Source organism: Pleurodeles waltl, chromosome 2_1, assembly GCF_031143425.1.
Source record: "Pleurodeles waltl isolate 20211129_DDA chromosome 2_1, aPleWal1.hap1.20221129, whole genome shotgun sequence".
Taxonomy (NCBI): domain Eukaryota; kingdom Metazoa; phylum Chordata; class Amphibia; order Caudata; family Salamandridae; genus Pleurodeles; species Pleurodeles waltl.
Window position 1 is genome coordinate 529,786,867 of NC_090438.1, and position 22,391 is coordinate 529,809,257.

General features: G+C 44.0%; 1 protein-coding gene across 1 annotated transcript in view; it reads right to left on the reverse strand.

Moving 5' to 3' along the window:
- LOC138265975 (selenoprotein T2-like) overlaps window positions 1–22,391 on the reverse strand; it is a 76,620-nt gene that overhangs the window by 33,260 nt on the left and 20,969 nt on the right. Inside the window, exon 4 of the mRNA XM_069214215.1 lies at window positions 9,514–9,601. Within this exon, the coding sequence (XP_069070316.1) occupies window positions 9,514–9,601 (88 nt within the window). The remainder of the gene's footprint in view (window positions 1–9,513; window positions 9,602–22,391) is intronic.

Sequence of the window (22,391 nt, forward strand, 5' to 3'; positions counted from 1 at the left end):
CCAAAAACGCATTTGCCCCCCGCAGAAACAAGTAGTTTTGTATTTGATAATTTTGATGTGTCCATTTAGTGTTTTGGGGCCTCTCCTTTGGCGGGCACTAGGCCTACCCACACAAGTGAGGTACCATTTTTATCAGGAGACTTGGGGGAATGCTGGGTGGAAGGAAACCTGTGGCTCCTCTCAGATTCCAGAACTTTCTGTCACCGAAATGTGAGGAAAGTGTTTTTTTTTCCAAATTTGAGTTTTGCAAAAGACTCTGGGTAACAGAACCTGGTGAGAGCCCCACAAGTCACTCCATCCTGGATTCCCCTAGGTGTCTAGTTTTGAAAAGTGAACAGGTTTGGCAGGTTTCCCTAGGTGCAAGCTGAGATAGAGGCCAAAATCCACAGCTAGGCACTTTCTTAAAAACACGTCAGATTTCAATGTAAAAATGTGATGTGCCCATGTGGCGTTGCCTGTCGCGAGTAATTAGGCCTACCCCAGCAAGTGAGGTGCCATGTTTATCGGGAGACTTGGGGGAACACAGAATAGAAGAACAAGTGTTATTGCCCCTTGTCTTTCTCTAAATTTTTTCCTTCCAAATGTAAGACAGTGTGTAAAAAAGACATCTATTTGAGAAATGCCCTGTAATTCACATGCTAGTATGGGGACCCCAGAATTCAGAGGTGTAAAAATAACTGCTGCTTCTCAACACCTTATTCTTGTGCCTATTTTCGAAATACAAAGGTTTCCTTGATACCTATTTTTCACTCTTTATATTTCATCAAATGAATTGCTGTATACCCGGTATTCAATGAAAACCTATTGCAAGGTGCGGCTCCTTTATTGGCTCTGTGTACCTAGGGTTCTTGCTGAACCTACAAGCCCTAAATATCCCGCAACCAGAAGAGTCCAGCAGACATAACGGTATATTGCTTTTGAAAATCTGACATTGCAGGAAAAAGTTGGAGAGTAAAACGTGGAGAGAAATGGCAGTTTTTTTCACCTCAATTTCAATATCTTTTTATTTCTGCTGTTATTTTCTGTAGGAAAACCTTGTAGGATCTACGCAAATGACCCCTTGCTGAATTCAGAATTTTGTCTACTTTTCAGAAATATTTAACTGTCCGGGATCCATCATAGGTTTCACACCCATTTCTGTCACTAACTGGAAGGAGCCAAAAAGCACACAAAAATATCAGTAAAAATGGGGCATGTCATATTAAAATGCCAAAATTGTGTTGAAAAATGTGGATTTCTGATTCAAGTCTGCCTCTTCCTGAAAGCTGAGAAGGTGGTGATTGTAGCACAGCAAACCCTTTGTTGATGTCATTTTCGGGGGTGGGGGGGTGGGGGAAACACATGCTTTCTTCTGCAGCACTTTTTTCCTGTGTTTTGCAAAACAAAACAAAATAAAACAAAAAAAAACGAAATTTTCACTGTATTTTGCCTAATTTCTTGGTCTCCTCCAGGGAAACCCACAAACTCTGGGTACCTCTAGAATCCCTAGGATGTTGGAAAAAAAGGATGCAAATTTGCCGTGGGTAGCTTATGTGGACAAAGTTTTATGAGGACCTAAGCGCGAACTGCCCCAAATAGCCAAAAAAAAGGCTTGGCACAGGAGTGGGGGGGGGAAGGCCTGACAGTGAAGGGGTTAATGAATGAAAGATAATATTAATTAGTTAATAAAAGCCATAAACACCAAAAGCCAAAAGAGAAGCCAATCTAACCGAACACAGCACAATGCAAAGTGTAAACATTAACACTGTCACTAAAAAGAAACAATCTGCAAAGACCAATCATGCAGTTTTCGACAAGTATCAAAATATGAAAAATATCAGGACTAACCGACACAGTATGACAACTTTAAACGAGTCACATGATGACACGCAGCCCAGGTCCCACAAAATCCACCCTGGATCATGTGCAAATCAGCTCGGTCATCCATATTAATGTGTTTACTAACCAAGGCAATGTGCAATATTATGCAAGGAGTGCAAATGACATGCCGGGAGATCTACCTCCCACACTGTCAGAACAGTTTGTGTACAGTTCGAAAAAGATTGTCAATATTAGAGAGGTCAATGACAAATACAATGTGCAAAGTTATACAAAGGGGTACAAATAAACCACTCTTCAAGCAATGCTCGGCTTGTACAGAATGTGCAAGAAAGCCAGTGTAAAGTTTTTTAGACCTCTAAATAAAACTTACATCTGAGAGGCATAATTTTGACCAGGCGAGTTTGTGATACACCGGCTTGTACAAACTGTGCAAAAAAAGCCAGAGCATAGATTTACAAAACTAAGATTGATGTCTTCTGTAAGGTTTAAAAGTCTAACAGCAGACAAACTGACGGCTGGCTAAATTGTCATGTGCAAACTAACACTAATAGTTTTATTCAAGGCCTTCGTGATTATTCATCTATAACACCTGGTGAGTGATTTAAAGATTTGCAGAAACTGTACCAGCCTGATGTTCAACATAATATTCTTTGGGTCAAGTGACTCAAGGAGGGCTGGTCTACAGGATATAATCCCCAATGCGTTGAATTCTTTTTTAATGTACTGCTTCGTTGGTGGGCCAGGGCTGGGCATATACAAATAACATGCAGCAATGTTTCCTCGACCAAGCCACGTAGGAGGCATTTCTGATTTCCGCTTTGGAAATCTTCCCTCCATTTTGGCTGAAGATCTTTCATTGGAATATCACCAAATCTTAGTGTTAGAAATCTCTGCTTTATCTTCAGGGAGTGGGGAGTGGGGGCATCCAGAATAGATGACTCTTTATGAGTTTTATAAGATTTTAAGACAAGCCACCTATGCAATTGCACAGATACTTACTCCTTGTCTTCTGTCCAAGTTTGCAGTTTGACGGATTTGTTTACTGCTTTCCTAAATGCTGCCTCAGACATGTTAAGATCCCACAAATTGCCCAGTTTAAGCAGCTCTAAGTTTTTTTTAGATGTTTCTTATAAGCACCAATAATCCTTTCAAGATTAATTTCCAACCACACTAGATTTGCCAGCATTTCTTCAGCAGCTTGCTCATTATTCTTTGCATATGCCCCTATACAGTTCAGCAGTCTTTGTAGGCCTATTCTTGTATTACTGTGCAACAACAGGTCATCTGCAAACAGCATGTTGGAAAGTTGCTGACCACCAAGGCTGGGTGCATGTGCTGACTGACCGCCCATGGAGATCTGCAATGTATAAATTAAAGAGAAGTGGTGCTAAAACACAGCCGTTTTATGCCGACTGATGTTTTGACTTCCCTTGACAGATGTGTACCCTCCCCGAGCTTTATCTTGACCCATGTGTCACAATATAATAGCGTAATTTCACTAAAAATATTTGACTTTAACCCCCCTCTGTTGCAGTTCTGCCCAGAGGCTACCATGCGGGACAGTCAAAAGCTGCCTTAAAGCCCATGAAGCACATGTAAGTTGGAGTCTCTGTAGCCTTGGCTCTATTGAGGGTCAGACCCAGGGCCAGAAGGTTTGTTACTGTGCCTTGGTTCTAAGTGAATCTGGTTTGATTAAAGGGTAATCTGCCGTTGTCGACAGCCCATGTCTCTAGATCTTGAAGAAGGTGCATAGAGAAGTACTTAAGATCAAAAACAAGCAGAGTGATTAGGCGATAATTATTTGGTGAGGAGACGATACCCCCCCTTATAAATGGGACAGATTATTGAACCCTTCCAACAAGCTGGGATAACCCCTGTTGCCAAAACATAATTAAACAGTGCTGCAAGAAAGTTTGCCCATCTTGATGTTGAATATTTAATCAGAGCTTGTGGAAGCCCATTGGGGCCCGGGGCATAATCAGTTCATGATTATTCAATGATCCTAATTATTTCTGTAGGAGTAAATGCTAAGGAGGGTTGTGCCTAGGTAGTCCAGTTGCAACTCTCCCCAAGCACTGGCATGTTTTCACCCGGAGTGCTTTCCTTGGAGTGAATTCTTTTTAATGACTGACCCAGGCATTCTCACTTATATTTTTGTTATGGGCTGCACCTGGAATGTTTTCAATATTATTGAGGAGTTTCCAAAAGCATTTTAAGTCAGCTGAGTTAGATGCATACAGCAATTTGGCCCACAGGGTTTCCAGTTTGGATTTTGTATGGCACTATATCTCCCTTTTTGATTCTTTCTTATCTTCCCGGAAGCTTCTTACTAGCATTTCATCCTCAGGAGATTTACGCAATTGCCTCAGCAGCCTGGACACTGTAGATTCTCTCAGGCGCACTGATCATGGCATAGATACGTCCTCATGGCACCCGAGACGGGCTACCTTTTTTCACTCTCTTAGCAGTGAATTTATTTGTTAGTTCCTTAGCAAAAACCTCCCATACAGATTTGCATTTTCTGTTGCCATGCATTCCGAAGCGGCCACTACCTCCTCCGTTTCAGCCTTGACTGTACATGAGCTCCACTTCAGGCGCTTTAAGTTTTTGGTGCCAATCTCTACCTGAACGGCTACCACGGCTTCCTGCTTGCGCACAATTGCCTGTACTGTGATTATCTGTTGATTGTGGACACTGGCCTCTCGGTGTAACACTCTGAAGTCACTTACTTGCTTAAACAATGGGAAATTTACCAGCGTGTAGTCTGAGTGCAAGACTGATTCACCTGTGGCCCTTGTCCATGCTGGGGAGATGTCTGTCGGCTTCAGACCACTCAGGGCCAACAGGGCTTTTAACTCATACGCCTTTATTAGCTTCTTTCTAGGCTTGTCTTTCCTGATGTAATGTGGCATGCTTTGAATTGAAACAAACCCAGCTATTTCTGCATGCTCTTCATTCGGGGATGGAATAAGTTAAGATTAAAATCTCCTGTGACTAACCAATATGGTGGGAAGCTTGAATTTTTTTTAATGAAACAGATGTGCAGAGAGTTTGTTTGCCACTGCGTCCTTACTTTTCAGATTGATGTATCCATTAATAAGCACAAAGGGTTTGTGCATATTCTTTGCCCAGCTATCCAGGTGCACAGTCATGAAGAAGTTATAAAATCTTAAAGGCCACATTGGAATTAATGTAAATCAACAGGCTGCCTTTTGCATTTCCGATTGGGTTGCTTTTCTCTGCCAGGTTGTTAAATTCTTCATAACCAATGACAGGAATACTGTCTTGCGCCCAGGTGTCTTGAATCATTATCATCTTAAATGAACCTAAAAACTAATTAATAGCTGGGACTTCAATTTTTGTCTGTAGGCTCCTTATGTTCCTAGAACAAATACCCTGGGTAAGGGTTGTCAGCTGTGTTGATGTTCAACTCTTAAGAGACTTTCCCTGTGATAGCGCAGAGGGAAGCCAGCTCCAATTGTCTTGAGTGTCGCACTTTGTTATAATTTTCCAGCACTCCTCTCCTCTCAAGATTTGGACTGTTCCAGAGGACTGTCCTACAGCTTCTTTGGGGGCTCCCCGGAATTGCATCTCCCATTTTCCCCTCTCAAGACAGACCAAGGTAAGAGTGGGTTCTTGTCAGGACCATGCTCCTCTAGTAGCAAGTAGGGGTATCTATTGCCTTGGTAGGTTGTAACCTCAATGCCCCATGCCTTCAGAAGCTTTTTCCGTTCTAGGACCACGGCGGGGAGATCTGAATTCACAAATGTGACTAAAGTTGGATCTGAATGCTCTCACTCAAGCTGGTAAAAACTTTGTAGCCAGGATCTCGTCAGAAATTACATGATTTCAACAAGGTAGTGCCTTTATTAGTTTTAGGATACTTGTGTGGTTAAGTACATCCTGAGGACCCCCTAGACCTTAATTTTTGATGAACCCTATGCACTCTATTTGATGCACTAGTACTATAATAACTTTCAAGACGGTCCCTTCCTACCACTGGGCTCTAAATTACTGTTCCTATTTGTCCACCAATAGAACCCCCTATTTTCTCTGAGGGCACATTTACTGATGACTGTGACCTTGTTGCTTGAGGAGCCTGTTCTATCACAGAGCTAGATTGGGCTTCCTCTTTCTTGGGGATTCCTAACTGGCAACCTGTTACCTGACTACCACGCCAGGCCCAGGTCCACCCTTTCCACTGAGCATATTGAGATCGGTAGACCTAGACTCCACGTCGGGTAGTTGGAGTCTTGCTATTGATGTAGATTCCGGCTCAAGCGTGTTGCATGCTGGCTTCAGATCAATTGGCTTAAGACTTCCTCCTGGCTCTTGCTCTGACTTTGGCTCCTGCCCTTTCTTGCACGCTTCCTCTCCCTCCTGGTCAGATGAGGAGAGAGGAGCAATTTCTATTTCTGCCTCTGTGGAACTTGGTAAATAGGCCAAAGCCTCCTGTACACCAGAGGCACTTCTCTGCTTTTCTCTTAAAACAGGTCTTATGCCAGCTTCCTCTGAGGGATCTGCTCTTTCAACCTGGTCCTCCTGTTCAATTAAGTGACTGCACTCCAGCGGTCCCTCTGACGGGGTATCTAATAACTGCTTGGCCTGGGTGCCCCACCTTGTGGGGCTGGGTCAAATTCCTCCCAGAATTCCTTTCAGAACAGCCAGCAATTGAACTAATCTGTTGACCTCAAAAGAATAGATGGTAAAGTCATTGAGCTGATTTGTTTGGACTCTTGCCATTAAGGCATTTATTTCTTCAATTTTTCATCAATTCCAGAGACGAAAACAGCCAAGGTGTTTAAAAAAGCCACCTGGATATCCATTTTATTTGAGTGATGCCTGAGGGGCCTTACCGTCGCTTGCATTGAATTCAATATTGGTACCCACATTTTGGTCAGATTCTTTGTAACTTACGGGTCTGTATGGGGGTCATCTAATTTCCCAATTTGATTGGGTTGAGCTATTTGATCTCCAGTGGGAGTAACCCAGTCGCCACCTTCTGTCCGGGTCAAGTCCCCTGCACCTGACCCCCTGCTTTTACTGGGCAAACTAGGAGCACCCAACTCCAGCACATTATTACTTCTTGCTTTTAAAGCAGGAAAGGAATAAAACTTAACCTTGGGGCTTTTAAGTGAAGTTGTCAATATCAGTGTTCATGTCAGTGCCTACCTTATACAACTCATCCTGCCAGGCAAGAGTTTCTGTGACAGCATTCCATGACTCTATAGGTTCCTGACCTCCTGATGCTGATGCTAACGCCTTTGGTGCCCCTAGAGTGGTGGCCTCATGATCTAACTCATAGGGACCAGCTGCGGGAGGCCCACTGCATCGGTGCTGTTTTTTTGGAGGGAGTCATCAGTGCCCTGGTGTTGGGCTCATCTCGCTAACTTGCTTACTTGAGGACCGAAAAAGTCTGTCAAGTTGTGGAGATCGGTTTATTAGGGCAGACTCCTGTTCCCTTAAGCATTTTGGAGGCCACTCAGACTTATCTACTTCTTCTCGAACTACTTCTTGTGCCACTCCTGTTGCATTTTTCATATCCGAGTTGCAATAATCTGAAGATGAGCAACTGGTATATATACTGTTTGTGCTAGTTCTCCATGTTGCCCTGTTAACCCTTCTTTTTGATACTGCTTCACTTGATGGTCCCTTTTTCTCTTATTAGAGACTGGGGTCTTGCCTCTTGTTCTGCCCGATCTAATACTCAGGTGCTGGTGGGAGGTTTTAGGATGTTAATAAAGAAGGGGGTGCAATCACACCCAGGACACCGCCTCACGCTCTTTGTGTCACTATGAGTGGTGGGTGGAGTTGAGGATTCTGGCCAGTCCGCTCTGCTGGATGACGATTATGGCGAATAGGTCCTGAATGGCAAAGCTGATACAAACTGGCTCCTCATGCCACCCCCCCCCCCCCCCCCCAAGCACCACCATGTGTTAGGAACACTTCCAGTTATTCTCCGCTTATACTGTGCCGCTTTGTACTTCACCTTACAACTTTGCCAGGGGGCACGAACATTCCAGCGACGCAATCTCACCCTTTTGCAGTAACCCTTCTTTCTATTTCCAATCTATTCCTCGTGGTATGTAATGTGGTATAATTTAGTAGCAGGGGGCCAAGCACGCCAGTGACACCACCTCACCCTCCTACCACTCACCTCTTGTTGTTGTTCAACACACTTACCCCTTGTAGAATATTTCAACGTGCTACAATCTACATTTCAGAATACTTTTTCACAGTGCTTTAAGGAGTTTTAAGGTGTTTTATGACACTTTTTTAAATGCAGTGTGCAATGTAGAGTACAATCTAATCAATAACCAGCACTTGGTGTACAGCAGTCAGAAATACAGCAGTCAGAAGCAATTAGAGGCGGTGTTGGCAATAGTGGTAGAGTGATAGTGGTAGGGCAATAGAAGTTAAATAATCCACAAAAATGGGGGCTAGCCAGGCTGCAAGCCACACTCAGTCCTCAACCGGGCCACTTCTGTGACATCTGGCCACCTCCACTCACCGATGGTGACAGGAGCACCGGGTGAAGGACTCTCTCTCCGACGCCGCTAAGCACTCTCTCCCGCTCACTTCCACCCACTACTATTCCAACTCCTTAGGATTGAGCGGTTGCCGCTACGGCATCTGTAGCGCACAGGAGGAACATGGAGCACACAATCAAGAACCAGGCCCCCAGGCAGGTCAGTGCCAGCAAACCCTGCCTTCCACTTCCTCAACCCCTGGCCCCTGGACAGAAAAAGCTGCAGCAAGCGGAGAAAGCTGCGGTACAAAGATCGAAAATAGAGGCACCAAACGGCACTCGTGCCATACCTGCTCTGTGCACTGACTCCGCCTTCAAGCTTCCCTCACATTCAGCGAGAATTCCTCTTCTCCTCATTTACTATTGCTCTGCCACCTCCATCGTACGGTGCGCTCCCAAGGCTCTAATCAAGTGCCCATAATCTACAACCTTTGTGTGGAACTCCTTGTTCTATAATGCTAGACCCATTTGATGTCTCCATTCATCAATAGACCGATACCACACTAGGTTGATCTCAAATTGAACCTGGCACATTATGAATTAGTCTTTATCACCAACATAAAATTATTAAGTCCTGGCTGGTGTGACCACTTTTGCAGTACAGACAGCCAAGCTCTGGGACTCTCTCTATTATGAACAAGAATCTACTCTACAACTTACAGTTCTAAAGCCCTCTAAACACCATTCTGTTCCAAACACCTGGCTCTGCCTCCCACCAAGATTACCACCACAACATAGGCTGGTCCTATAAGCTGACAATCATAGCACCAACCATGGAGGTGAGGAAGAAACAGTAAGCACAGTTCTTTCTAACTGACAATCTTCTGTGTCACCAGCACACTTAAGTGCAGCACCAAAGAAATAGCAACACAATGAGCGCATCCCTCTAGCCCTTATATACACAACCAAACCCTTTCTACAGAGGTCATGCTATAGGGATACACTCTACACACCATACATAGCAAGTTCATCCATTATGGCGTCAGGGCCCCACGATTGGCACTAACAAGTACTACACACAGATGGCACTAACAATTAACAAATCTAGGAACCTGAAAGGCCGATTTGATAGAAGCAGGCCACATTGCCATTTTCAGATAAAACATTGGCTCTGAACATAAAAATAATAAAAATCATGGTTTCCACAAGGAAAAGTAACTTACCATTTAATGTTATTTCAAAAGCCCCGGTGGACAGGCACTGACTTTCTAGCATGTTACTTAAGAAGAAAGTCATTAGGCATGAAAAGATCTGAAAACAAAAATGAGAGGTATGTGTTCAGTAAACAGTGATAAATAGGCTGTTTGTGGAAGAGGTGTAAAGGCACTGTCAAACTCTTGCGACACCAAACGTAAGCAGGGCCGACATATGCAGTTACAGTAAAATAACCAAATCAAAAAGTGGCAATAGGCTTCATCAGTAACATGTTTATAAGTGTATAACTTCCTAATGACTATTCACAATCTCTAGTTTTCAAACGTAATACAAAAACAGTAGCATTTTATGTCCTCTACGCTTGGGTTAGCTGTCTTTATACTCCATGCTTTTCTTTTTTTAAACAGAGCTTAGGTAAGTGAAGGAAACAATACAGGAAAGCCTTGAAAAGTCATTTACGGTAATGACACGCTATGAAAGATATTGACGTCAGCTAGGACAATTTGTTTAACCCACTGGGTGCCCAGTACGAGCTGGTCTCGTTCTCGGGCACAGTTCCCTTGTTCCGAGGATGAGACCAGATCGTCCTGCACCCAGCCCACGGGTGGAGTGCTAGCAACCCCCAGTTGGGGCTTCACCCCCCCCCCCCTCACCCCCCCCACACACACACACACCCACCCACTCCCACTCAGGGATAGAAGGGGAATTGCTTCCCTTTCCAACCCCGCCTCCCTCCAGTGACGTCTGATGACATCAGCACGCAATTGCACACTGACCTCATCAGAGGTCGCTTGCCATCTCGCGGGAAGCCCAGCTTCCAGCACGATCGGAAGAGAAATGCTTTGTCTATTTTAATTAGACCTTTTCTGCAACCCGGGTGTGGAGGGGAAGAGAACCCACTAGACACTAGGGATTTTTTTTTTTTTTTTTTTACATGTGGGGTGCGACCCCTTAGGCACATTTATTTTAGGCCATTTGTGCTGCCCTTGGGGCCAGATCAGCCTATTTTAATTAGGTCGATCTGCCCTCAAGCGGGGCAGAAACCACTAGGCACCAGGGATTTTTTTACATTTTTTTACAGATGGGTAGCGACCCCTTAGGAAAGGGTTGCTCCCCTGGGGGTAAAATTTATTTTAGGCCATTTCAGCCCTCCATGGCGGCAGATCAGCCTATTTTTATTAGGCCCATCTGTCCCTGTGGGGGGGGCGGGGGGGGGGGGGGGGGAGGGGGAGGAGAGAGGAGGGGTGCAGAAACCACTTAGGCACCAGGGACTGGTGTGTGTGCGTGTTTATGTGTGTTTTGTTTGAGGGGCAGCCCCTTGGGCAAGGGTCACTCCCCCTGGGGGCGCATTACAGTTGGCCATTTCTGTCCCCCTTGGGGGCAGATCACCTTAATTTTGTAAGGCCCATCTGCCCCCAAGTGGGGGCAAAAAGCCCATCTGAGAAGTTTAAAAAAAATAATAATAATAGGGTGGGGTTATGGCCATACCCCCACCGCAAATAAATGGGGACAAAGTCGTTCTGCCCACATTTGGGCTGATAGGGCAATTACCCTCGATCCACTCCCGAGGGGCAGGGTCGGCAGAAAGCACTCTTCCCCGCATACTAAAACATCTTATCCCATGGCAAGCAAGAAGACATTTGAATATTTTGGGTTTTGGCTTTGCATTTGGGCCATGAGAGCTTGTCTAACTCTCAAAAACCGTCCCACTTGGAACGGAGAGGGTTGCACTTTTTGGACTTTGGGATGCTGCCATGTAGAAAAATCTACGAGACCTGCACACATCTGAAAACTAAACATCTGGGTGAGTCCAAGGTGGTGTGCTTCACATTTTCTTACCCACAATGCCCTGCAAACCTCCAACTTTGCTTAAAATCACAAATTTTCCCCAAATTTTTGTGATGGAACCTTCCGGAATCCACAAAATTCCTACCACTCAGCATTGTCGCATCTATACTGCTAAAAATTCTGCTGCACTTAACAGCCTAAAAATGTTTTTGTTTTTTTCCCAAACTGGCCTTTTGGACTCCCTTTGGTTCCCCCTCATTTGCAACATTGTTTTTGATCTTCCCTGTCACAGGCACTTGGTCCACCTACACAAGTGAGGTATCATTTTTACCGGGAGTCTGAGAGGAACGTTGGGTGGTAGGAAATTTGTGCCGGTGCGGTGATCCCACACAGAAATGTGAGAAATATGTGATTTCTTTTAGCTAAATTTGAGGTTTGCTGAGGATTCTGGGTAAGAAAACACTGAGGGATCCACGCAAGTCACACCTCCCCGGACTTCCTGGGGTGTCTAGTTTTTAGAAATGTTTGGGTTTGGTAGGTTTCCCTAGATGGCTGCTGCGCCCAAGACCAAAAATGCAGAAGCGCCCCCCCCCCCCCACCCCTGCAAAAACAGGTAGTTTTGTATTTGATCATTTTGATGTGTCCACGTAGTGTTTTAGGGCATTTCCTGTCACAGGCATTAGGCCTACCCCCCACACAAGTGAGGTACCATTTTTATCGGGAGGCCTGGAGGAACACTGGGTAGAAGGACGCTTGTGGCTCCCCTCAGGTTCTAGAATTTTGCAGCACCGAAATGTGAGTAAAAAGTGTTTTTTTTGGTCAGATTTTGAGGTTTGCAAAGGATTCTGGGTAACAGAGCCTGGTGAGAGCGCCACAATTTATCCTGGGTTCCCTTAGATGTCTACTTTTCAGAAATGCAATTTAATTCAAGTACACTGTTCCATAGAGAGAAAGAGAGACTAGAGAGACCTGAATTATCAGGAGCGAGAACCCTCAAGCATCACTATGGATGACTCGCATCATCATCGGGTAAAGCTCCTCACCAGGCCGGCAGTGCAACGCCTGATGGGCTCCTCACACGGAGGAGCACTCAACCGTATTGTTCTGATAATTACTGATGAACAATAGTTATCGAAATGGGCAAGCATCCATTCATACGCCTGTACCCAGAGGAGAGAACAAAAAGAATATAGAGTAAAACCCCAGATGTTGACCAGGAGCCAAACAAGAAGACCCTCGGTGACAACTTAGTTGTTAACTTATCATCTAGACAACTTACATCAATAGAAACAGATGTACTTAATAAGGGTTTGGGGTTTGTCCCTACGCCTGAAGAGGATTTCTTCCGATTACACATTGAAATGGCTCAATTCTTTCGGAAGATCCGGTTACATTTCTTTTTTAAGGACAAGAAAACAGAACTTACACAGTGTGACTCAGGGTTAAAGAAACCCTCGACTTTTGTGCCACCGCAAGTGGTCATGCCCAGTGAAGTTGTGACTTTCGAGAAAGCAGTACTCACTGATCTAAATAAATTATGCCCTCGACATCCATTCATTAACATCCCTAACAAAGAGAAGAAGGCTCTCCTTGATCTAGCATCTGACCCCCAGATCACCATAAAACAGGCTGATAAAGGTGGTGCCATTGTTATAATGAATTCTTCAGACTATAAACAAGAATGCCTACGTCTGTTAAGTGATGCCACCTACTATGTTAAGATTAGGGAGGATCCTACCACCAGATTACAGACTCAGATTAGGATTCTGATTGAAGAAGCTAGGAACAATCTCTGGATCTCGCCCAAGGAGGCGGACTTCCTGAATACCGCACAGCCTCGTGTCCCTTACTTCTATTGTTTACCAAAGATCCACAAAAACATTACACCACCCCCAGGACGCCCCATTGTCTCAGGGATAGGTTCAGTTTTAGAACCATTATCAATGTTCTGTGATCATTTTTTACAGACTCTGGTTAAGAATTCTCCAACTTATCTGAAGGACACTAAAGATGTCCTCAATCTGATTGAGTCAGTTAATAACTCTGACAGTGTACAAGCCCTAATAACTATGGATGTTGAAGCACTCTATACCAACATTCCACAGGAAGCTACCCTACAAGTTATAGAAGCAGCCCTTCTGGAGTCATCTGTTATACTTTCTACTCCAGTCTGCTTCATCATGCACCTAGCTAGATTAGCTTTGACTGAAAACTACTTTCAATTCGAGGATCAGCTTTACCATCAAGTCAGGGGGACATCGATGGGCAGCACTTTTGCTCCTAGCCTGGCTTGCTTGTATATGTATGATTTTGAAAAGAAAATTTATTCTATCACCTTGCAATCCCTTTTCAAATCATGTGGTACTATGGCGCCGCTATATTGACGACGTCCTGATTATATGGAATGGGCCGTTGACTTTGGCGGCCCACTTCAAGACGTGGATCAATACCCATGACCCTTTTTTAAGGTTTACGTCCACTGTTTCTTCCACAGAATTACCATTTCTCGATCTAATGATTACTATAACTGATAGAAAATTGTCCACTTCCATCTATCACAAACCTACTGATCGTAACTCTTTGTTGTTATATGATAGTCATCATCCTAAATCATTACGAGACAACTTACCGGTTGGCCAGTTCTTACGACTTAGACGGAACTGTAGCTCTTCCCATGAGTTTGATCATCAAGCTGATGCCCTACAAGAGAAACTTCTAGAACGCCACTATCCCCCTAGAATTGTGAAGCAGGCACGTAAACGAGCAAGAAACAACAACAGGGAATCTTTACTTACATCTTTTGATAAAACACCACAGTCAAGAATTACATGTGTTTCCACGTTTACTCCCCTATCAAATTCAATCAAGAAAATGATTAATAAACGATGGTCTATTCTAACCAGTGGTGGTTGTGAGATCTCCCGACCTCTTTTTGCTTTCAAACGCTCGACTAATATTAAGGATATGGTAATTCATGCCCGACCACGACCACAAATCATTGCCAACACTCAGAAGACATTGTGGGGTCTTCCCCCGGTAATAGGACACCATCCATGTGGTAATTGCAGTGTTTGTGTGTACACCAGACATGTATCATCAGTAAATCTAGATCCGATAGGTATATGGCATCTCAAAACACATACCAATTGCAACACTAAGAACTGTGTTTATATGATTACCTGTCCTTGTGATTTACTTTATATTGGCATGACATCCAGACCGGTAAAAAACTGCATCAATGAACACCGGAGTAACATCAGGTGCAAAAGGATCACCACTAAACTCAGTACACACTTCATAACGGTAAAACACTCCCCTGATGACTTCTGGTGGGTGATCCTGGAAGCACCTAAAATAAGACCTAATGATTCAGGGTTCCTATTTAGGACAGAACAAAGATGGGTGTTCAAATTGGGAACCAATATACGGGCCTCAATGACGAAATCCCGTGGACCTCATTAGCGTAAATCATAAATATACACTTTGACTTTACTCAGTATTAACAAGACCTTATGAAGGAATTATTCTTGTAATATTCCAACATCACATTTCAGCAATTTCTGTTTGGTTTCCTTTGATGAAGTTTAAGGGTGATTACTTTGACCACTTTGACTTACTTTTAACACCTTTAAAACTTCGTTATTTACATGGACTGAAACAATATCCCCTTTAAGGGGGGTTTTGCCCTTGTTTCCACCCACGTTATGACTTTTACACCTTAAATAGCCATAGGATATTGACTCTTATCATTAACGATGGCCCGAATGTTAGGGGACGGTTCTTTTGAACTTTGCATGTACATAGCCTTTGTCCCCTCATCCAAGATGGCCGAGAATATTTGGCCGTCGTCTATTTCCTTTTAGACGCTCACTACTATGAGCAGTCCTTCTTCGTTGTCTCACGTTCTTTGAGACGCGCCCCGTATACAACTTCCGGGTTCTAAACGCCTTCAAATACCCGGAGAACGATAAACCGCATGTAATTGCGGTTTCACGTCCTGGAGGGTAGGTCCATAGTCTGGACCGGCGGCATTAACAGTGAGTACCCTGGAACTTAATCCGTTCCAGTTATGCACTCGTTTCTGTGATATCGGAGTGAATGGCATTCGCATTGTTTATGGGGGTCATTTTGGGCTCATTACATCCCGATCGAGTGCGTTTCCTTAACTGTTTCTGGTATCGGATTCTCGATATTTTTAAATGCCAGTTACAAGGATGAAACACTAGGCACCTGCCCCAATATATGTTCAATTTTAGGGCGGCTCATTTTCATTACCATATTTAACCACCACAGACTAATGATGACCATATGCTGATGTTCACACACTGCATGATATTTATTGCATAATGATGGTGTTCACCCTGCGCCCTCTATCTTTTCGCGCAATTTGTGTTAGTTCACTAATTTGGTGACTGGACACTGGTACTGACAGTTCGTTTTTTGTCCAGGTACCATTTGAAGAGACCTTGTGGTATTTTTATGCTGACTATCAATATGAACATTGTTCATTACCCTACTAACAGACTGCTTGTTGTTTTATATTTACACTCACTATGTTTAGCTGATAGCCGAGTCTAGGGGACGTGTGTACCAAGGAGTCCGTTCCTGACTTGGGGGTGGGCGACCTGACTGTGACTTAGCCTATTAATCTTCAATGTAAGTGACCGGCTTTGTGTTCATAATTTTTGTTTAATTGGAGAAGAGCGTTTTAATATCCTGGTCCTGATGAAGCGTCATTGGATCCATGGGGACCGCACGACGCGAAACATGTTGACCCTAATTAAGGAGGATTCCTAGTGGGTTTTGCTCCAAGTTCACTGCTTATTGAAAGTAATTGAGCATAGATACTCATTATATTACTTTCCCGTTTTTAATCTTGGCTTCATCCCTGACTATTGATTAAAATGATGATATATGTAGGAATGATTAACCAATTTTACTCTATATTCTTTTTGTTCTCTCCTCTGGGTACAGGCGTATGAATGGATGCTTGCCCATTTCGATAACTATTGTTCATCAGTAATTATCAGAACAATACGGTTGAGTGCTCCTCCGTGTGAGGAGCCCATCAGGCGTTGCACTGCCGGCCTGGTGAGGAGCTTTACCCGATGATGATGCGAGTCATCCATAGTGATGCTTGAGGGTTCTCGCTCCTGATAATTCAGGTCTCTCTAGTCTCTCTTTCTCTCTATGGAACAGTGTACTTGAATTAAATTGCATTATTGTAGGGAGAGTGTACACTGGACCAATCAATCTCCCGGTCCCTCCCCCTTCTCTTGATTACTTTTCAGAAATGTCAGGTTTGCTAGGTTTTCCGAGGTGCCGGATGAGCTACAGGCCAAAACCCACAGCTAGGCACTTTCCAAAAACACGTCAGATTTCAATGTAAAAATGTGATGTGTCCATGTTGAGTTTCCTGTTGCGGGCATTAGGCCAACCCAAGCAAGTGAGGTGCCATTTTTATCGGGAGACATGGGGGAACACAGAATAGAAGAACAACTGGTATTGCCCCTTGTCTTTCTCTAAATTTTTTCCTTCCAATGTAAGACAGTGTGTAAAAAAGACGTCTATTTGGGAAATGCCCTGTAATTCACATGCTAGTATGGGGACCCCGGAATTCAGAGATGTGCAAATAACCACTGTTTCTTAACACCTTATCTTGTGCCCATTTTAGAAATAGAAAGGTTTTCTTCATACCTATTTTTCACTCTTTATATTTCACCAAATGAATTGCTGTATACCCGGTACACAATGAAAACCCATTGCAAGGTGCAGCTCATTTATTGGCTCTGGGTACCTAGAGTTCTTCAAGAACCTACAAGCTCTATATATCCCCGCAACCAGAAGAGTCCAGCAGACATAACGGTATATTGCTTTTGAAAATCTAACATCGCAGAAAAAAGGTACAGAGTAAAACGTCAAGAAAAATGCTGGTTTTTTCACCTCACTTTCATAATTTTTTTATTTCAGCTGTTATTTTCTGTAGGAAAACCTTGTAAGATCTAAACAAATGACCCCTTGCTGAATTCAGAATTTTGTCTACTTTTCAGAAATGTTCAGCTGTCCCCGATCCAGCACTGGTTTCACACCCATTTGTGTCACAAACTGGAAGGAGGCTAAAGCACAAACAATAGTAACAAGCATTTGCAATGCAACAGGTCTCGCATTTCTCTGAGTTAGAGCTATTAGCAGTTGTAAACTCCCAACCGGACTGTTTTTGCCACATTAAACGTAGCGGCAAAAGTGCAATTATCCACGTAACAGGCAAAAGGGCAATTAACTATGTAACAGGGTCGATGTCATGCAAGGCGCTCAACTTCTGCCAAGCAAGATCGCGCTGTGAAAAAAGATAAAAAATAGTCCACAAACCGGATGGAAAACAGCGAGGCCTCGCATGTTTTTAGTACTTGGTCGCTGTGCTCGAGGAGGGCTAACCACCGGAAAAGGCATATTTTGAAAGGCAAGCCCATGAACCAATGAAAGACACTGACGTGACATGGGCGTGGCTCTGAGCCCTTTTCCAACTACTAATGCGTCTCACAAGCGAAACGCATGCGCAAGCGCATACGACGCAGGCTCGACCCTAAAATGAAAATGTCACTTACCCAGTGTACATCAGTTCGTGGCATTAGTCGCTGCAGATTCACATGCTGTGCATAGTCCGCCGTCTGGTGTTGGGTCGGAGTGTTACAAGTTGTTTTTCTTCGAAGAAGTCTTTTCGAGTCACGAGACCGAGGGACTCCTCCTCCTTTGTTTCCATTGCGCATGGGCGTCGACTCCATCTTCGATTGTTTTCCCCGCAGAGGGTGAGGTAGGAGTTGTGTATGTTAGTAATAGTGCCCATGCAATGGAATGAATAAGTATGTACAAAATAAAGTTTAAGTAATATATTTACAAATGTACAAATGTTGAAGATTACTTCCAAACGGCTACAGGCTCCCGGGGAGGCGGGTGGGCGGATGTGAATCTGCAGCGACTAATGCCACGAACAGATGTACACTGGGTAAGTGACATTTTCAGTTCGGTGGCATGTGTAGCTGCAGATACACATGCTGTGCATAGACTAGTAAGCAGTTATCTCCCCAAAAGCGGTGGCTCAGCCTGTAGGAGTGGAAGTAGTTTGAAATAAAGTTCTTAGTACGGCTTGACCTACTGTGGCTTGTTGTGCGGATAGCACGTCTACACAGTAGTGCTTAGTAAATGTGTGAGGCGTAGACCATGTGGCTGCCTTACATATTTCGTTCATTGGAATATTTCCTAGGAAGGCCATGGTAGCGCCTTTCTTTCTGGTTGAGTGTGCCTTTGGTGTAATGGGCAGCTCTCTCTTTGCTTTAAGGTAGCAGGTTTGGATACACTTAACTATCCATCTGGCTATACCCTGTTTTGATATTGGGTTTCCTGTATGAGGTTTTTGAAATGCAATAAACAGTTGTTTTGTTTTCCTAATTAGTTTTGTTCTGTCAATGTAGTACATTAGTGCTCTTCTGATGTCTAATGTATGTAGTGCCCTTTCAGCTACTGAGTCTGGCTGTGGAAAGAACACTGGTAGTTCTACTGTTTGATTTAAGTGGAACGGTGAAATAACTTTTGGTAAAAATGTAGGATTAGTTCTTAGAACTACCTTATTTTTGTGTATTTGAATAAAAGGTTCCTGTATAGTAAACGCTTGAATTTCGCTTACTCTTCTTAGAGATGTAATGGCAACGAGAAATGCAACCTTCCACGTTAAGAATCGCATTTTGCAAGAATGCATGGGTTCGAAAGGTGGACCCATGAGTCTCGTTAAGACGATGTTGAGGTTCCATGAAGGAACAGGTGGTGTTCTTGGTGGTATAATTCTTTTTAGGCCTTCCATAAACGCTTTAATGACAGGTATCCTAAATAGTGAAGTTGAATGGGTAATTTGCAGGTATGCAGAAATTGCTGCGAGGTGTATCTTTATGGAAGAGAAGGCCAGATTTGATTTCTGCAAATGTAGTAAGTATTCTACTACATCTTTTGGAGATGCATGTAATGGTTGAACTTGATTACTATGGCAGTAGCAAACAAATCTTTTCCATTTACTTGCATAGCAGTGTCTAGTGGATGGCCTTCTAGCCTGTTTGATGACCTCCATACATTCTTGGGTGAGGTTTAAATGTCCGAATTCTAGGATTTCAGGAGCCAGATTGCTAGATTCAGCGATGCTGGGTTTGGATGCCTGATCTGTTGTTTGTGTTGTGTTAGCAGATCTGGCCTGTTGGGTAGCTTGACATGGGGTACTACTGACAGGTCTAGTAGTGTTGTGTACCAGGGTTGTCTTGCCCATGTTGGTGCTATTAGTATGAGTTTGAGTTTGTTTTGACTCAATTTGTTTACTAGATATGGAAGGAGAGGGAGAGGGGGAAAAGCGTATGCAAATATCCCTGACCAATTCATCCATAGAGCATTGCCTTGAGACTGCCTGTGTGGGTATCTGGATGCGAAGTTTTGGCATTTTGCGTTCTCCTTTGTTTTAAATAGGTCTATTTGAGGTGTTCCCCAAATGTGGAAGTAAGTGTTTAGAATTTGGGGGTGAATCTCCCATTCGTGGACTTGTTGGTGATCTCGAGAGAAGTTGTCTGCTAGTTGATTCTGGATCCCTGGAATAAACTGTGCTATTAGGCGAATGTGGTTGTGAATCGCCCATTGCCATATCTTTTGTGCCAGGAGGCACAGCTGTGTCGAGTGTGTTCCCCCCTGTTTGTTTAGATAATACATTGTTGTCATGTTGTCTGTTTTGACAAGAATGTATTTGTGGGTTATGATGGGTTGAAATGCTTTCAACGCTAGGAATACTGCTAACAATTCGAGGTGATTTATATGCAACTTCGTTTGATGTACGTCCCATTGTCCTTGGATGCTGTGTTGATTGAGGTGTGCTCCCCACCCTGTCATGGAAGCATCTGTTGTTATCACGTATTGTGGCACTGGGTCTTGGAAAGGCCGCCCTTTGTTTAAATTTATACTGTTCCACCATAGAAGCGAGATGTATGTTTGGCGGTCTATCAACACCAGATCTAGAAGGTGACCCTGTGCCGGTGACCATTGCGATGCTAGGCACTGTTGTAAGGGCCTCATGTGCAGTCTTGCGTTTGGGACAATGGCTATGCATGAAGACATCATGCCTAGGAGTTTTAATACCATCTTTGCATGTATTCTTTGTGTTGGATACATGGCTTGTATAACCTTGTAAAAGTTTTGAACCCTTTGTGGACTTGGAGTGGCTATCCCCTTTGTTGTGTTGATTGTCGCTCCTAAGTATTGCTGTGTTTTGCACAGCAGAATGTGTGATTTTGCATAGTTGATGGAGAAACAGAGTTTGTAGAGGGTTTGTATGACATACTCTGTGTGGTGTGAACACTTTGTTAGGGAGTTGGTCTTGATTAGCCAATCGTCTAGGTAGGGGAACACGTGTATTTGCTGCCTTCTGATATGTGCAGCTACTACTGCTAGGCATTTTGTAAATACTCTTGGTGCGGTCGTTATACCGAACGGCAACACTTTGAATTGGTAATGTATTCCCTTGAATACGAACCTTAGGTATTTCCAGTGCGAGGGATGTATCGGTATGTGGAAATACGCGTCCTTGAGATCTAAGGTTGTCATATAGTCTTGTTGTTTTAGCAGTGGTAATACGTCTTGTAGCGTGACCATGTGAAAGTGTTCCGATTTGATGTAGATGTTTAGTGTTCTGAGATCTAAGATTGGTCTCAGTGTTTTGTCTTTTTTTGGTATTAGAAAGTACAGTGAGTAAACTCCTGTGTTCCTTTGTGTACGTGGTACAAATTCTATTGCGTCCTTTTGCAGTAATGCCTGAACTTCTAATTTCAGAAGGTCTAAATGCTGTTTTGACATGTTTTGTGTTTTTGGTGGGACATTTGGAGGGATTTGGAGAAATTCTATGCAATAACCATGTTGGATAATTGCTAAGACCCAAGTGTCTGTTGTTATCTCCTCCCAAGCTTTGTAAAATTGGCTTAGTCTTCCCCCCACTGGTGTTGTGTGAAGGGGTTGAGTGACTTGTGAGTCACTGTTTGGTTGTAGGGGTTTTGGGACCTTGAAATTTTCCCCGGTTTCTAGTGAATTGTCCCCCTCTGTACTGGCCCCGAAAGCCTCCCCTTTGGTACTGTCCCTGGTAGGTAGACGGTGTTGATTGTGAGGTGCTGGCTTGTGTGGCTTGACCCCGAAACCCCCCTCTGAAGGGTGTTCTGCGAAATGTGCCAAAAGTGCCTCTGCCCTGCGGGGAATAGAGTGCGCCCATGGCCTTGGCTGTGTCAGTGTCCTTTTTCAATTTTTCAATTGCCGTGTCCACATCAGGTCCAAACAATTGTTGATCGTTGAACGGCATATTGAGCACTGCCTGTTGTATCTCGGGTTTAAACCCGGATGTGCGCAACCATGCGTGCCTTCTTATGGTTACCGCGGTATTTATTGTTCTTGCAGCTGTATCCGCTGCATCCATAGAGGAGCGTATTTGGTTATTAGAGATATTTTGTCCCTCCTCGACTACTTGTTTTGCCCGTTTCTGTAATTCTTTGGGTAGATGCTCGATGAGATGCTGCATCTCATCCCAATGGGCTCTGTCATATCGCGCTAGGAGCGCCTGAGAGTTCGCGATGCGCCACTGGTTTGCAGCTTGTACAGCAACCCTTTTTCCAGCTGCGTCGAACTTGCGGCTCTCTTTGTCCGGAGGTGGGGCGTCGCCTGATGTGTGCGAGTTGGCTCTCTTGCGAGCTGCCCCTACTACAACTGAATCTGGTGGCAGTTGTGATGTGATAAAAGCATGGTCTGTGGGCGGTGCTTTATATTTTTTCTCCACCCGTGGAGTTATCGCTCTGCTTTTGACAGGGTCTTTAAAGATCTGTTTTGCGTGCCTTAGCATTCCCGGGAGCATAGGCAGGCTTTGATAGGTGCTATGGGTGGAGGAGAGGGTGTTGAAAAGGAAGTCATCCTCGACAGGTTCTGAGTGTAACGACACGTTATGGAACTCTGCTGCCCTAGCTACCACCTGTGCATACGCTGTGCTGTCCTCAGGTGGTGAGGGCTTGGTAGGGTACGACTCTGGACTATTGTCTGA